This window comes from Cryptomeria japonica, chromosome 10, assembly GCF_030272615.1.
Source record: "Cryptomeria japonica chromosome 10, Sugi_1.0, whole genome shotgun sequence".
NCBI classification, from domain to species: domain Eukaryota; kingdom Viridiplantae; phylum Streptophyta; class Pinopsida; order Cupressales; family Cupressaceae; genus Cryptomeria; species Cryptomeria japonica.
The window spans coordinates 132,468,217-132,484,824 of NC_081414.1; the positions used below are offsets into that span (position 1 = coordinate 132,468,217).

Below are 16,608 nucleotides of genomic sequence, written 5' to 3' on the forward strand. Positions count from 1 at the left end.
TTCTGCTATTTGTTCACATTGTTTACCGTGTAGGAAGACTGCTCATTATTGGTCACCCTTTTCCAGGTTGATAGCATGCTAGGCCGAAGGGAGAATCCTGGAGAACATGAGGCTATGCGCAAGATGAAGAATGAGTTTATGGTAAACTGGGATGGATTGCGCACTAAAGATAAAGAGAGAGTCTTAGTTCTTGCTGCCACTAATAGACCATTTGATCTTGATGAAGCTGTCATTCGAAGACTGCCTCGGAGGTAGACATTACACTTATAGCATGTTTTTAAGTACTCTTGATCAACCGTGATGCAATCTGTAATATGAAAAGTCCACTAATAGTTCTTCAACAACAGGTACAATCATACTAGCTCTAAAATTAATCACCCATGTTAGAAAAGCAGTAGAAGTCTAGAAATGGGTGTAGAACAAGTTATTCGCAGAAATCATTCAATATATTTGTACTTCTGGAGATGAGTGAAACAGAAGGAAAAGCACTTATTCACAAGATTTACCATGAGAAAATTTTATTGGGAATAATCTCCAGCACTAGTGAGCTTCCAGGTCATTTTTAAATATCCAGTCTTTTACATGTAGATGAATGCCACTGGGATTACAATGAACTCATGGCAGGCATTTGATTAACCAATCTCAAAAGCTAAACCCTACCTGCAACTCCATAAACAATAATAAAAGGTACATACAAGAGCCAGTCCTTATACAATGAATTACATTCATTTTTATTCTTTTCCCCTTAGCATTCAAACTTGAAAAGTACACGTTCATGACTGTTACTCTGCCTGTACAGACAAAATAGGCAAAACTGCCACTTCATGCAAGTCGGTGGTTTTGACTCCACCAGGATGGAAACGTAACTGCCACTACAAAAATAAGATTGTTGGTGGTAAAAAATTGACCACTGTTTACACAAATTGTCATTTTCTTCTGCAACACAAAAATACTCTATTTCATCTACATTGCTTGCAATCTTTGAGTTCCCCGAGAAGCTTTTTAACCCAAGGGAATCTGCCTCATTGAGGAAGTCCAGTTACAAAATCATCATTTTCCTCACTCTTTTTGGAGGTTTTAGGAAGTTCGTTCAGTAATGTGTTATAGTATAACAGAAATGGATGACATTGATCCATCTCTTCTACTTGAAGTGCCTAAAATTTACATGATGTAAACTAGTGAAATATTGCATGTTCAGTGTAGTATATGAGTGTATTTTTGTTAAAAAATTAAAGAATTTCTTGATAGTGTATTTAACTGTGTTGCATGGGGATGTGTCCCCAGCCCTCAAACTCTCAAATAGGAAACACTGTGGGGATGGCAAGGGAAAATCTTTAAATCCTTGAAACATTTCTGAAATTTGTAGCAGAAATTGGAAACACTGCAGGGATTTTTGGCCATCTCCAATGGCAAGGCAACATTTTATAATATTTCAAAAAGAGAGTCGTTCATAACATTGAAAAAAGACTGTTAAATATATCATGACAGTGGAAAATCTTAAAATCCTTGAAACATTTCCAAAATGTGTTGCAGAAATAGGAAACACCGTGGGGATGGCAAGGGAATATCTTTAAATCCTTGAAACATTTCTGAAATGTGTTGCAGAAATAGGAAACACTGCGGGGATGTTTGGACATACCCAATGGCTAGGCAACTTTTTATAATGTTTTAAAAAGAGAGTCGTTCATAACATTAAAAAAAGACTGTTAAATATATCATGACAGCATTAAAACATCAGTATAACGTGACAACATTATAACAGCAGCAATATATATATATATTGGCAATCGCTTTTGACTGGAGCTATGAACCAGTGGGGGTCACATTGGGGGACCCCGTCCTTGTGGTTACAATTTTTCCTGAGGTATTAACACCTCCCTGATTTGTCTACTGCTGTTATCACTCAACCCCCCTAATTTTACCATTCCCACCTCCTCCATCTCTTTCTGCCTCCTTGTCTCTTCACACCCGCTCTGTTTCCTATCTCCGCCCCCTTATCTCCACCCTTTTCATGACTCCTCTTTCGTTCACCCCATCTCCTCATTCCATCCGTCCTCTGAACCGTCAACCACCTCCTTCCTCCGTCAGCATTCCCCTACCACTCCACCTGCCTCCTTCCTCTGTCAGCCTTCTCCCCTTCTGCTCCATCTGCCTCTTCCTTCCTACATCTGCCTACCCCTACCACTCCACCTGCCTCCTTTCTTCCTCTGTCCACGTCTCCCCTTGCCATTCCTTGAATTCCACAGTCGTACGCACTGCCACGTGTATCTCCTACCGTATGCATGCTTCATGTTCATAGCTAATGATAGAAGTTATTATAGCTATATAATAGTCTAACGGCAATAATTTGGATTTCTGATTTCATTGTTCAAAGAAGTCTTAAATATGAAAATTGCGGATATGGTTTTAGAGTCAATTATCATTCAGTTACATACGAGATTAAAGGTGCATTGGCCATGGTCCAAATTGGTGTTGTTTTATACGACTTTGCTGAGCGGATACGGTGCAGATAGGGTTTTAGATATGGGCGTCCATACTGGCAATATACCTGGTTCTGACCGAAATTAACCATTAGATTTTTGGGCAACTCTGAGACGAAATGCCCTAGGTTTGAAGGGGGGTCACAAAGTTGTTGGCCCTTTCTCGTCTGAGAATGCACCTTTAGACTTCCTTCCATCTCATAGTGGGGTTCCTCTTAGCCCCCTTTTCTCAGTGTAACATTCGATTTTCATTTCTGAGGTAAGTCTGGATAAATTTGACTGCGATAGAGATGTCTGCCTGCAGGAGCATGCCCTCATCTGCAGATTCATGAAGATCTAGCTAAAGTTATGCGAATTAGTACAAACTAGAAAGAGTATATTTAGGATGAAATTGATATCTACCCTTGTGCCAAACGGTTCTTCATACTAGAATTCAAATCCCTGGAGGACAAGGAACTAATGCTCAACGCTGGTCCTTGGTTCTTTCGTGGGGATTTCTTATGCATGAAACCTTGGTTTCCTTCTTTTGACTTGCGAACCAAGACCTTTTCCTTTGCATATTTCTGTGTACAGCTTCCTTACCTCCCTTTGCAATTTTGGGAAATTGACTGCCTGAATGGCATAGGCAATGGCCTGGGAAAGTGTTACAACATATCTAAGGAAACTACTAATTATGAGAATTCAACCTAATGCTTGCATTTGCGTAGAAATGGATATATTAAATGGTCTCCCAGCAGAGATGCTATTTAGGGTTGGAAATAGGAGTTGGCACCAGTCTATAGATTACGAAAGATATTCAGATGCAGAAAATGCTTTTGCTACTGACCATGCAACCTCATATTGTGGTAGGAGACTTGATGCTGTGAGGGCTAACACTGCCACTTAAAGCCGCCCCATGTGGTGGGATGGGGTGGAATCCTGTCATTTCGTTATCTCTCCAATTGAGGAGGCTTCTGCTGTCTCTTCTTCACCCTACGGAAAGAAAACTACTTCAAGCTCCCCCCTTCCTATAGCTGAGCAATTGCATTCTCCTAAGATTGTGACAAATAGGATGCCAAACGATTGCTTCAATGGATGCTTCTCCACTTTCTTTGGGGAGTTCAGACCCTTCAGTTACTGTGGGTGCTTCTCTTTCACCAGTTGAGATCTCTGCCTCTACATTCAAAGAATTCAGATTTACAGTCACCAAGGTCGTCGGCAATTCCAACTGGAGGTACCAATGGAATTTGCATTGTGAAGGAGGATAGCTATGAAAATAATGTTTCTCACAAGATCGAACAAGAATGGATGAAGGTAAAGAGGAATAAATCCCCTTCTAGACTCAAACACCCAATGATATTGAGATCAGCAAAGTGCAGGAAGTAATTCAGGAATTATGTGATTTGATGCACCCAATTTTGGGCTGCAGTTGGTTCTATTGCAAGGCAATGTTGTATTTTCATGTTAGGTGAGTAGATTGGACAGCACAACTTTGTGCTGCTTTTGTGTTGCACCCCTGTTGGCGAGGGCCTGCATTTTTTAATTTTAGGATTTTATATTATAGGAGCTGCCCCCTTGGATTTTATTTATAGCCTGCAATCAAAATGCATCCCCTGCTGTCCCCATCTTGAGAAAACTGGGGAACATAGATTTTTTATTTTATACTGACATCTTTATTTGATTTTTGAAAAAAAACAGTGTCACGCATGCAAGTGATTGTATAAATCAAATTTCATTTCTCTTTGATTTTTTTGTACACATATTGCTAACTTGCAATTCTATTAAACTCATATAGACAAAAATCAATAGTTTTTTTGTAATAAATATTTGAAGTCAGATGTGTACTTTGTGATATGCATCGCATTTCTTCAGAAGTATTTATCAGAAAAAAAAATCGTTATTTCATCAAGCATTGACTCTAGTATACCATATTTTTTCTGAATTCTTTGAATACATTTTATTATTTTATTTTAGATATCAGCGAACCTTATGTTTGTTTTGCAATGATCTGCTTGTAGGAAAGATAAAGTAAAAAAACAGTAATAATGAATAAAATAATAAGTTGCCAGTTCCGGTTTGGGTTCAAGATTCAGGTTCGTGGGTTAGGCTAATTTTTTTTTGGGGTTTTGGGTTTCTTAGTACAAAAACATATAAAAATTAAAAATATATACATATGTGCAGCAATAGTTAAATTCAAAATACACCACTATGCTAATAGTCAAATAACATAGCAAAATAAACCAACATATATTAAAGTTTTAGTTCAAATAACATAGCAAAACAGTAAATACATTACCATATTAATGTTCTAGTTCAAAAATAATAATGTCAAGCTACAACAATCAGCCATCATTGATAAAATATCATATGGGTCATCAAAAGTATCATCATCATCTTCCATATGCTGTGGTAGATTAGAAGAACCACAAACAGTGACACTGGGAGTGGCACTAGCACTGGCATTGGCAGCGGTACTAGCATAGCCAATCTCATGATCAGTAGGTAGCTCATGGTCATCAATGTCATCAACTCCAAGTGCATCAAGGCGGGCAATTGACTCATCCAATTGACCCACTACTTTGTCTCCCCTTCTTTGTAGGCATTTTCTTTGTGTGTGATGAGCCGCAAGTTTGAATGTACAAAGACCAAGTTCTCTGCCTTTTTGGAGTGTAGTCTATTGCGCTTTATTGAGTGGATGGAGGAGTATGTGCTCCAATTCCTCTCCGATGAAGATGAACTAGCGACCTATCAAGATTTTGAAATTAGAGAGTTGAGAGATAAATTAAAATTTAAAATATAAGCAAGATAGAAGAGTTTTTTTAATAACCAAGAGTCTAAGAAATTACTTGCGATAAAACTTTGATGGCAAGATGTTGTAGGTTCTGGTATACTTCTCCATGGAAGTACCACCAACTATGAGCAGGAACCTGATTCTTGTCCCAAAGAGCTTCAAGACCACAATCAGTTGTAATTGAAAAACTCATGAATTCGGTCCTCACCTTGGGCCATAGGTCTTGGGGAAAGAGTCTGCAAATGGCTGCCTTGTACCCTTGACCAACTTCAGGATCTCTATAAGGGGTAACTCTTGTGTTACTCTCTTGAAGGATTTGCTGACTATAATACTTCGGGCTCAATGCAAAGGCAAGGAGATGCAATGGAGTGGTCATTTTGTTCCATCTCTCTACAATGATTTCTTGTATTTGTTTGAATTTTTTTTTCTTTTGGATCTCTCTTTTGCATTTATGACAACTTTATTCCTCTCAATCATTTTGTCGATGCCATCGTATGCCTCATTCAAACAAGGCATATCCATGTCAGTGTAATGGATCATGCTCAATATAGGCTCAGTGAACTTCAGAAGGTACTCAACACTACCCCACCAAGAGTCATCTAGTATCATTCTCTTAATGTTTGCTGCTCTTGTAGTGCTAGATTGCTTCCATATGCTCCAATTAGGGCTGATTACCATGCTAGTTAGTGCCTCACGAACCTTCACAAGTCGTCTCATCCCAAGTGTGTTGGAAGCAAAATGGGTCTCAGCAACCCATTTCACAATCAAAATAAGAAAAAAATAAAATAAAAATAAAATTGGAAGGTTTACTAAACATTTTTTATTATTTAGCTAAATTTAAAATTAACTTACCTTCAACAGCTCCAATCTCGAGAATTGCCTAAATATGCCTTGTGACAAATGGTGGTTAGTGATAAACATTTGGATGTCCTCGGCCTCGGCATGCATCTCTTTGATCCAATTAACATTTTTGTCAATTTTTTGCAGCATTGGGTTGAGTGAGTGGACCAAACAAGGTGTCCAAAAAATGTGTTGATACCTTTCCTCAACCAATAACCCAGCTGCCCTACAATTTTTGGCATTGTCTGTTACCACTTGAACAACATTTCGAGGGCCAACTTCCTCAATGAATTGGAAAAGAATATTAGCAATGAATGGACTGTCCATCACCTGCCCTTCACAATCCACTGCTCTCAAAAACATTGTCCCTTTAGGGGCTATTGCAACAACGTTGAATGGGTGATTTCTTGCATCTTTCCATCCAACCCCTTTGGAGCCTCACTTATTGATCTCACCATTTTTTGCCAATAAGGTGAGTGAACAACATTAAATGCCAATCCATTAGCATAGATGCTCCTAGCTATGTCTTGCTCGGCAATCTGTCTACTCTAATTGTGAAATGATGTTTCCTATGGACCCTTTGCTCTCTTATGTGGCAGAATAGGTTGTTGTTGAGATATAAACAAGAATGAATGGCCCTCTATATGCTCAAGATTGAGATGTGATGGAGAGGCCATGGATCCTTTCTTACTCTTCCTCTTTTTGTTTACCAAAGGATGAGAAGATTCTTTCCCAATTGCTTTGTTTGCTTTTCTTTGCTCTTCTATATATGCCAATACTTGTGACTCTGCAAGAAGCCCTTTATCTTTTGGCTGTCCTAGACAAAATTTGATGCCTTTTTGAGGGATAAAGCCCAAATGTGCTTTCACTTGATTGTATGAGCTCTTGTATGGTTCTTTGCAATGAGAACAAATCCAAAGAAAACCTCTTCCACCTAGAAGTTGTTCTACCATTTCCACATATTTTCGAAGGGGAGAGTTTAGGTCCGTTTTAAAACAGGGTTTATTCCCAGCACTAGAAGCACTTGCCATTCTACAAACCAAATGAAAAAATATAAAATAAAACAAAACTAGATAGTTATTTCAATTTGTTAAAAAATGCAAGAAAAAATTAAAAAAAAGAAAAAACAACAAAAACCCTACCTCTTTTGTTGAAATCTTCCTCTTCAATCTCTTTGAGAACAAATCTACGCTTGCAACTGCGTAGGAGTAGCACAAGAACCAGCTAGGAACAAGCAACAATCAATCTTCAACTCTCCTTGAGAAATGGCAAGCAAAAAACGAAGTTTAGCAATGGAGTAAAGAAGTTATGTTTTCATTTTATTGTGCAAAAATGAAGTTGCTTTTACCTTTTAAATGTTTTTCGTCATCAAATTAGGGTTGGGGGGTCGAATACGCCTTTTTGGCATTAAAAAACGATTTTTAAAAGTCAATTTTTTTTACTTCTGTGTCAAATTCTTCCCGGCTCTTGTGAAAGTGGCCAAAATTCTGCCTGGGTTCTTTTGGGTTCAGCAAGGAAGAACCCACAAGGCATATGCAGGACCCTGGCTGGACCCAGGAAGAACTGGCCTAGGACCAAGACTTGGGGGGAACCGGCCCGGGACTCGGGGGGTCCAGGCAAGGAACCCGACAACTTAGTTAAAATATATAAAAAGTATATTTTAGAATGTGATTTGAGATCTACGAAAGGTGCTTTTGATTTTTTACGAAAAATTCTTTATGAATTTTGTAGGCATATTGTTATAATATCCTAGGATGTTAAAAAAACTAAAAATTTGGTGCCAAGGCATTGCCATGTCTATTGCCCAAGGACAGTGTCCTTGGAAAAATTGTGAAAGCATGGAGCAATGTCACAGTTTATTACGAGTTGATTTTGCATGACTGTTTTCAGGCAAAACAGTTTTATTCAAACTGTTCTAGTTAGAACATGCCTTTGCATGCTGGTTGCATGATGGGGCCATGTGTTCCTGTCAGAAAATTTCGGTCATGCAAAATCATGTTGTCCTAAATCATGACACAATTGCAAGATTTCACCCTTCAGAGTTATGCAACATGTTTTGTTGATGGTAGCTGGTTCTTTACATGCCGCAACTCCCTCACCAATGAAGTTATGAGTAGCACCTGTGTCAATCAAAGCCACCGTACATTGCCCTCCAAGGACCCTACGTATTGTAAAATTGTAAATGACTTATTCTTTTGGAAACTATAGAGCTGGGCAAGAGTGACCTCACTCCCTCAAACTTTTTTGAAGATATTTCCGCTTTCTCCTCTGAATTAGCTTGCTGGTCTGAATTTTCTGCTGCTGATTCATCAGCTGAATAGTACTCTTTTTGGTGTGCCTTTCCTTTAGTTGCACATTTGCGACTTGGGGCCCAAGGCTCCTTGCAATTAGAGCACAATTTCTACCTCCTCAAGTCATTTAGGGTCTCATCATCTAATCTAGTAGATGTCTTCTTAGTCTGATTTGTGTCCTTGTGAAAATGTTTTGTATCATTTTTTATTTTGAAAGGTTTTTGACTGGAATTTCCTTCTAGGGGCAGCCGACTTCATACTTCTTTCTTTTCTCAATGCTTCTTGTAATGATGGTGGATCGAATTTCTTAACCCATCCTCTAATGGGCTCCATGAGTCCTTCATTGAAAAGGACTACCAATCCCCTCTCTGTGATACCAAGAACCATCATCGAAAGTCTTTGAAATTTTGGTATGTGTTCAGAGAAACATATTGCTAAGTTGTGCCAACTCTCTAAAATGCAATTTAGAATCCTTTTTTTCAATTCTCTTGATGAATTTGTTGGTGAATTCATCATATGTGGCGATTCGATTATGATCCAAGGTGACTAGGCCATGGTACCACCACTCATGAGCTATGCCATCCAAGTGTAAAGAGGCAAAGTTAATTGCCTCATCCTCTGGGATAAGCCTAAGTGCCAAGTAGTTATGTACCTTCTGAACCCAGCTCTAGTTGTGCATTTGTCACTTGCATCAATGTGAGCTAAAGTATTTACCCGAGGTCTGTTGAAAATCCCTTTGCATTGCTGGTCTTCTTTGCTCAACTCTACCAACTCCCCTTCTCTTCCCCTCATTCAAATAATCATTTAGAGATAAAGTGGTTCTTAATCTCCTCAAGAAAAGTGTCAAACATGGCATAAGAATGTCTCACCTCATCAACCAATGGGAGCTAAACCTCTTGAACATCTTTTACCTCCCCTCTGTGCATGAAAGAGGTTGTAGAGGTGTAGGAATGAACCTTGACATTGTTGCAATTGTGCGCTCCTTTGTACTTTGCTGGCTCACATTACTTACTAAACATAGCATTGTTCTCCAAGAACTTAGAGAAAAACCCAAAAGGCCAAAAACATTACAAAGAGTGTTGCCACCAACTAGAATACCAACTGAACACCCACACAATTGTTGGAAGCCAAGAAAATTGAAATCGAGCTCTCCAAGAGAGTTGGAGTCCCTTAACACTACCAATTAGCAATTTTTATCTCTTGACATTAAGATTTGTTGGAGGGGTGACCATCATTTGATGTGGGTATGGTACTTGAAACTTTCTCCTTAGGAAGTTATAGTCAGGATGTTCTTTTGCACCTTGGGCACTTTTGGACACATCCAAACCCCCAACCATTCTAGAGACCTAGGTAGTTCAAACACCACTAGTTCTGCCTTCAAACTTTCTATTCCATGCTCCAACCTTCAAGTCGAGTGTCTTAGGCTTAAGTTCATCTTTAATGAGTTCATCTTTAATGAGTAATTCGTCAATGTCCTGAAAATTGCTCTCATATGCTTCTTGGTCATTATCTACCAAAAAGTTGCTAGAATTTGTTTCACTTAGGTGATTTAGTTATTTCCTCCAATTGAGCTTGGTTTATAAGATTGATGCATGCTTCTTTAGGCAATTGAAGATGTCTAGCATCCTCCAATTCATTCCTCCTCTGTATGGCTGTTCATAACTGTTGAATGTTGTCTTCTCGATCTACTACAGTTTTAATTTACACTCCAACTTTGACTCTTTTTTTTTTTGATAGGTAATGGGCCAAAGCCGATAAGGTGTACATACCCTACCCCCTTGTGGGAGTTGAACTTGTGACCTCTCTTTCAAAAACCCCCTTGTGGGAGTTGAACTTGTGACTTCTCTTTCAAAAGCACAAGTTCTCCACCACTAGGCCAACTTAGATTGTACAACTACAACTTTAACTCTTACTTGAAGTTGAGCTTCAACTTTGATTTTGTAACGAAGTCTCTTTGGCTACCTTTGTGGTTGGCTTTTTCAGCTTTGCTCCACCAGCTTTAGAGATCTTGGTCATGACCACATTGTGGTCTCTTCTTGGGTCTAAGGGCAATGTCTTACCAACTTCTTTAAGGTGACGATGCCAATGTTAAGAACTTCATTTTCTAAAACTAATACATGCATAAATGAATACAAATAACAATGTATACCAGATAAGTTCATGTGGAGTTCTTACATATAAGTAGACTACTTTCTTTGGTTATGAGAAGCCCATTTAAAGTTCCTGAAAATTGTCATGTAGGATATAACTATCAAAAACTATGAACAATTGATTCCCTACAACTACCCACAAGTCGACAAATAAATATAGGACAAACAAATTAATGAAACATTACAAAGTCATTTTCCACTAACTACATATGATCTCTACGGTACCCTGGCAATGAGAGACTAGTAAGTTACAAACCATAGTGTAGACATCTTGGCAAAATGTTGAAAAAGACTACATATATTGATATGGATTACAAACCTCTTCCCACACTATTGAGAATTCTCTTTCCTAGTAAATAGGTGCCATTCTACCCAACCCATTCACAATCTTTCCGCTCCACAACCAACCCAATTTACTCATCATCAAGCACTATAATGGTTTGTCCAAGCTTTGCATGAAAGTTATCTAGAATCATCCCTTGTTGGCCTATGTACCCCATTATAAATTGGATTGTTCTCGCCAACTATACTCATCACTAGATTAAGATGATTTTGTTATAATTTGAAATGAATTCTTCTACCAAAATCTAATGCTTAGAAATAGATTTAAAGTAAATAAAAACTAAATTCTAATGCATAGAAATAGATTGAAAGTAAATGAAAATTAGCTAAGTCTTCAAGAAATTGCTGACAAATGCTTGCTTCATTATTCTTATTATATTCAAAAGATGGAAGGAGAGTTTCATTATATAGCCATATAATTTTCAAAACTAACGAGGATAAGGCAAAAATCCAAAAAGCGAGGGATTGCTTATCCAAGTTTCCAAATCCATGAAAATAATGAAAAAACAGAATCCCATGAATGTGCAATATTATCCTTCCTGAAGTAATAAAAAAAGAATTACCTAAGTGAACTTAAAAACATGTGCAATAATATGCTTAGGATTAGAACATATCCTATAATATTATATTACACTAACACACACCCTTAATTGAAATTTGAGGAGATGCTAAAGCAAGTAAAAGCTTTAAGAATGGATCCTGAAAAGAAAGTCATGATGGGTACCCATGTACAATCAAACTCTCATAAATGAGGAAAAGGAGAAAAACTGTAGGAACCCCATGTACAATCAAACTCTCATAAATGAGGGAAAGGAGAAAAACCGTAGGAACCCCTCTCCCAGAGAGAGAGAGAGAGACAGAGAGTCATGATATCCCTGTAAGACAGGTGCATGTGCGACTCCACTAAGAAGAGACGAGCAATGCAGTTTGTTGCATAGCGAATATCGTAATGGGTCCATCTGCAGCATATGATGCATTTTCCTGTTGGAAGAAAGAAACTTTGAGCGGTTAAATTTCTGAATATTCACTCAAGTGGAATGTAGAAATGGATGAGGATGTATGGATGTAGAAGTTTCTCATGTGTCTGGACATGGAAGTTGAATTGTGACTTTTCCATACAAGATTTGAGAATAGTGATCATTGAAGTGTGAGACTTTTAGACCAATGTGAATTAGAATATGTCAAGCAAATATCATGATTTGGTGAAGAGATAGCAAGAGAATCTTGAATGGTAGATGATGCAACTTGTTGCGAGCTATCATCAAGGAGGAGTTGAATGTCCTCAATTCAATCATCAAGATTTGAAAGATGTGTGTCCACAAACAAATGTGAAGTGTCTGGAAAGTAGACCTCCTAATGAAGTAGATCCTATAGACACGAAAGAACTTTGCTGAAGAGAATCACTAGATTTTCTCAAAGAAGCAATTTTGAACTCTGTAGTAGCAACAAGAGGAGGATCTGAAATGCCTTCCAATGTAGATGGGGCATCAATGTATGCCAACCAAATAGAGGAGGATCTAAACTGCCCTTCAAGTTCGAAATTCGGCAGACTTTAAAAAAATGTTTGAAATTCATTAAAATTCATCTGAAAATTTGCATGGAAGAAGGCGACTTCAGTTTTATTAAAAAATATTACTGCAAAGCATCTTTTAGGGTCTTTCAATAGCTTTTTTACATTAGTAAACACCCCAACCTCAACGAAGCATAATATTAGTCTGTTGATGACAAAATTTCTCTTGTTGGCACCTAGGGCACAACAAACTTCTTCTGTTCACATGAAAGAGGTCTAAAAGGCACAAGTCATGACAATAAACATGCACAGGGCGAGGAAAACTTGTGGAATAGGGCATATTTTCCTGTTTTTGGCATAGTAATTTGAGATTTGTTAGTGTTCGCTAAATCTTTTCGAGCTGAAATAGACCTAGATTTGAGCTATCCATTGATCTATTTTCTATGCACAAACCTCTCCATCAATGGCTTTGGGCTCCTCTTGCTTTTTACGTTCATGAGCATTTACTAATTTTTGGTTCAGGGCTAGAAAAATGTTGTGGCCCATCTAACTTATCCGTTGACAAAGAAATTTAGGTCATGTCATCTCCCAACCCATTGAATCTTTTCACGTCTTCATCCATTTGTCTATCCATGTCACTTGCCATTGCACTTGTTAATATGTTAACCTATCTGAGGCTCAAACAAGACTAAATATCCACTTCCGCTTGATCTTGCCATGTGCGTCGGCTGGAAGCAACTTTTTCCTAACTTTTAACCACACATGTATGCAAGGAAGCTGAACCTTGATCTGATACCAATTTGATTTGTAAACTGATATAAATAATCCACTTAACAGTATTCATGGTATAGATAATCCACTTAACAGTATTCAATTAGCCTGGCTTGAAGATCAATCTTCCATGTTAGGAAAGATATTAGAAATGAGTTCAGAATAACTAATTTCTAGAAATCATTCAATAAACACATGAATTTCTGGAAATGACTGAAACAGAAAGAAAACATTCAAGGAAGAGGACTGAAATACAAGATTTAATCTGGAAAAGACTCCAACAACATTGAGCTTCCTGCTTCTCTTTTCACTATATTCAGTCTTTTACAAGTAGATGATTGTCACTGGGAGCTTGTGGCATGTGAACAACTGAGCTCAACACGTACTCCATGTGTAGAAGTCCATGAAAGTTCAGTTCTAACAAATTGCAACTCCAGAGGTGAACAACAAAGGAAGGTACTCACAAGAGCCAGTTTGTGCTCTAAGAGTTACGTGACATCTTCTGATTGACAGTGATTGAACAGAGCTTTTGGTCATGCAACAAGATCCAATTTTGAGATGAATATCGTTCCTTTTGCTAATTTTCTTGCTCAATGCTACTGACTTTCTTGCTCTGTTGGCTTTGCAGGTTAATGGTGAACTTACCAGATGTGCCAAACAGGGTCAAAATCTTGAAGGTGATACTTGCAAAAGAGGAATTGGCACCAGATGTTGATTTGGATGCAATTGCAAATATGACAGAGGGATACTCTGGAAGCGACCTGAAGGTAATTATGTTTAAATTTGAGCTTTTAAAACATATCCTGGTAATTTTTGGTCGGCCTCGTAACATCTATGTTTGGTGGTGCAGAACTTGTGTGTTACAGCTGCACATTATCCTATCCGGGAACTTTTGGAAAAAGAGAAGAAGGTATGTGCCCTTACCTTCTCTCAAATTGCAAGAATTTCAGAAAAAAGCACCAGATTATTGTAGAGGCTTTTCATGATCAATAAATAATGTGTGATGGCATTTGGCTTGATTTATTTGCTAACATTTAGGCTGTATGAAATTCTCTAGTTTTGCTGCCATTCCTTTAAGATTTGTGATTGTATTTCCATGTATTTCACGTTTATTTCACAAATCAAATCCAAAGGTTTTAGATATTGGGGAATGCAATTTTTTCTTGAAGTTATTACACTGTTTAAAATTTCATGCCGAGGGAAGATGTGGTGAGAGAGTTTGAGGGGAATTAATGTATGTGATCACAAAGGGAAGCACGCCAATCCCCTGTTTTATAGGATCTTTTTTCTTGTTAAACTTGATTATGCAAAACACTTCTGATGGGCCTGGCATCTCCTATATTCTTCTAGTTTACAAGACACATGACATTTGCATTTTTGAGCTGTTAGATGAGTTGCTTTCATAGCATTTAACATTTGCTTGCAGTGGAGTGCACTATGTATCAATTTATTGACATGGCTAATTTTAACTGGGTACTGAAATCATTCACAGGAAAAAGCATTAGCAATAGCAGAGGGCAGGTCACCACCATCATTAAGTGGTAGTGCAGATGTTCGTTCTTTACATATGGATGATTTACGATGTGCTCATGAACAGGTGATTTTATGAATTTTTTAATAACTTGTTGCTGGGGAAAGTGTTCTTCAAAATGTAAATTCGTGTGCTCATTTTGGAAGGTGTGCTACATCTTGCAGGTATGTGCTAGTGTTTCTTCAGAGTCATCAAATATGACTGAACTACTTCAATGGAATGAGCAATATGGTGAAGGAGGCTCAAGGCGGAAAAAGTCACTCAGCTATTTTATGTAGGCCGATATGTACATAACAGTTTTTTATTGCTGACCTTGACTGGTATTTATTTCTTTGAAGTTGGACCGTTGGAATCCTTTGTGGGAATGTCAACATTCTCACACCGAAGTCGCAGTTTGCATCATCTGTATAATATCCTTTGCTGTTTCTCGGAACCGACCACCCGAGTTGAATTTTGTACTTTACTGCTAGCTGGGTTAAGAGTTTTGGACATTGCTGCTAGCTGGGTTAAGAATATTTTTTGTACGAAGGTCGTTACAAGTCTCTGCACTGGTTCTTGTGACCTATGAAGGTGTTCTGAAACAAGGTGTAAATGTCACAACTATTGTTTCCATCAAGACTCTGCATTGGTTGCAGTAATGCCTACTGAGTTTAAATGTTGCCAAAGTGGAATTCTTTCTTTTATGTATCAATCAACTAATAGTATCTAAACGATACTATATGTTCTATTAATGTGGATAAGCTCAGTATTATATATAATATGGCTAAAGAGGAATTCTTTTTGTTACGCACCAAACAATTATTAGTATCTAAGAGATACTATACTTCCTAGTAATGTAGCTAAGTTCAGTATTGTATCTGGTCGTTCTCAGTTTGAAAAGATTAAGGACCTTATTTATATGGCTACACAATCAAGCCTCATCTTGTTGATTATATGTGTACCTTAAGGCCTTACACATAATGCATTAATCTTGTAGTTTGCATGTGTAAGGTCTGTTTTCCATTTTCTATTGCAGTAGAATATTTTTTTATTTCCATCTTAGCCCATGTTGTTATAAACATTATTGGGATTATTAAAGTTTAGCTATAGAATTTCTGTATCTTGAGTTTTATCCATTGTCTACTGTAGGTAAGAATTATTCAGGGCCAAACTTGTGGTCTTCTACTATCAATTTCGCATTAATCCAGGATAATAAGGCAAAAAAATATTAGATCGTAAGATACAAAAATAGATTTGATGGGATTATGTTTGGTTGTGGGAACATTGCAAAGTATAACAGAAGATACAGATTTAAATATCAACACTGATTATAATTGAGAAATCTAAATCAGACTGGACATGTTTCTGTCACACTCAAATATGCAGATCGAAGGTGGTTTATAATTGTGTGACTATTTCTAGCTCGTTTCCTTAAATAGGCGAATCTCGTTATGTGAATTAATCGCTGACATACATATAAGTAATGGCACAATGAAAGAGTTATATATTTGAATCGTGTTAACCATCTTTTGTCATTCAAATATTGGAAATAATAGAACATAATTGTATAATGACACTTACGCATATAGTACCATAGATTCCAAAATGTTATACTTTTTAAATTAACAGTTTGTTGGGTCCAAATATATTATTTGGTTGGATTTTAACGTTACAAATGTTAAGATGTTGAACAATGTGGTGGATATTGTTGAAGAGGAAGACATTTTTTTCAATTCAAGATGAGAAATATTTTGTAACAAATTATGTTACATGTGGAGTAATTTGAAACGAATATTACCCTTGATGGTGGTGATATCATTTCTATATATAGCTCCCCAGTTTATCATGCAAATAACTGGTGGCTTTGTGTCATTATGATTTGCATTTTGTAAGTTCTGACGCCAGGTTGAGGGATGTTTGTCAATGATTACCATGAGTGCTAGA

At 37.5% G+C, this 16,608-nt stretch overlaps 1 protein-coding gene across 2 annotated transcripts in view; it reads left to right on the forward strand.

The window, feature by feature from the left end:
- Window positions 1-15,784, forward strand: part of LOC131030867 (uncharacterized) — a 52,452-nt gene extending 36,668 nt beyond the window's left edge. For both annotated transcript variants that reach the window (XM_059213550.1, XM_057961811.2), the window contains 5 exons: window positions 67-251; window positions 13,783-13,921; window positions 14,005-14,064; window positions 14,647-14,751; window positions 14,850-15,784. In XM_059213550.1, the coding sequence (XP_059069533.1) occupies window positions 67-251; window positions 13,783-13,921; window positions 14,005-14,064; window positions 14,647-14,751; window positions 14,850-14,963 (603 nt within the window). In that variant the 3' untranslated portion in view covers window positions 14,964-15,784. The remainder of the gene's footprint in view (window positions 1-66; window positions 252-13,782; window positions 13,922-14,004; window positions 14,065-14,646; window positions 14,752-14,849) is intronic.
- The last annotated feature ends 824 nt before the right edge of the window (window positions 15,785-16,608 follow it).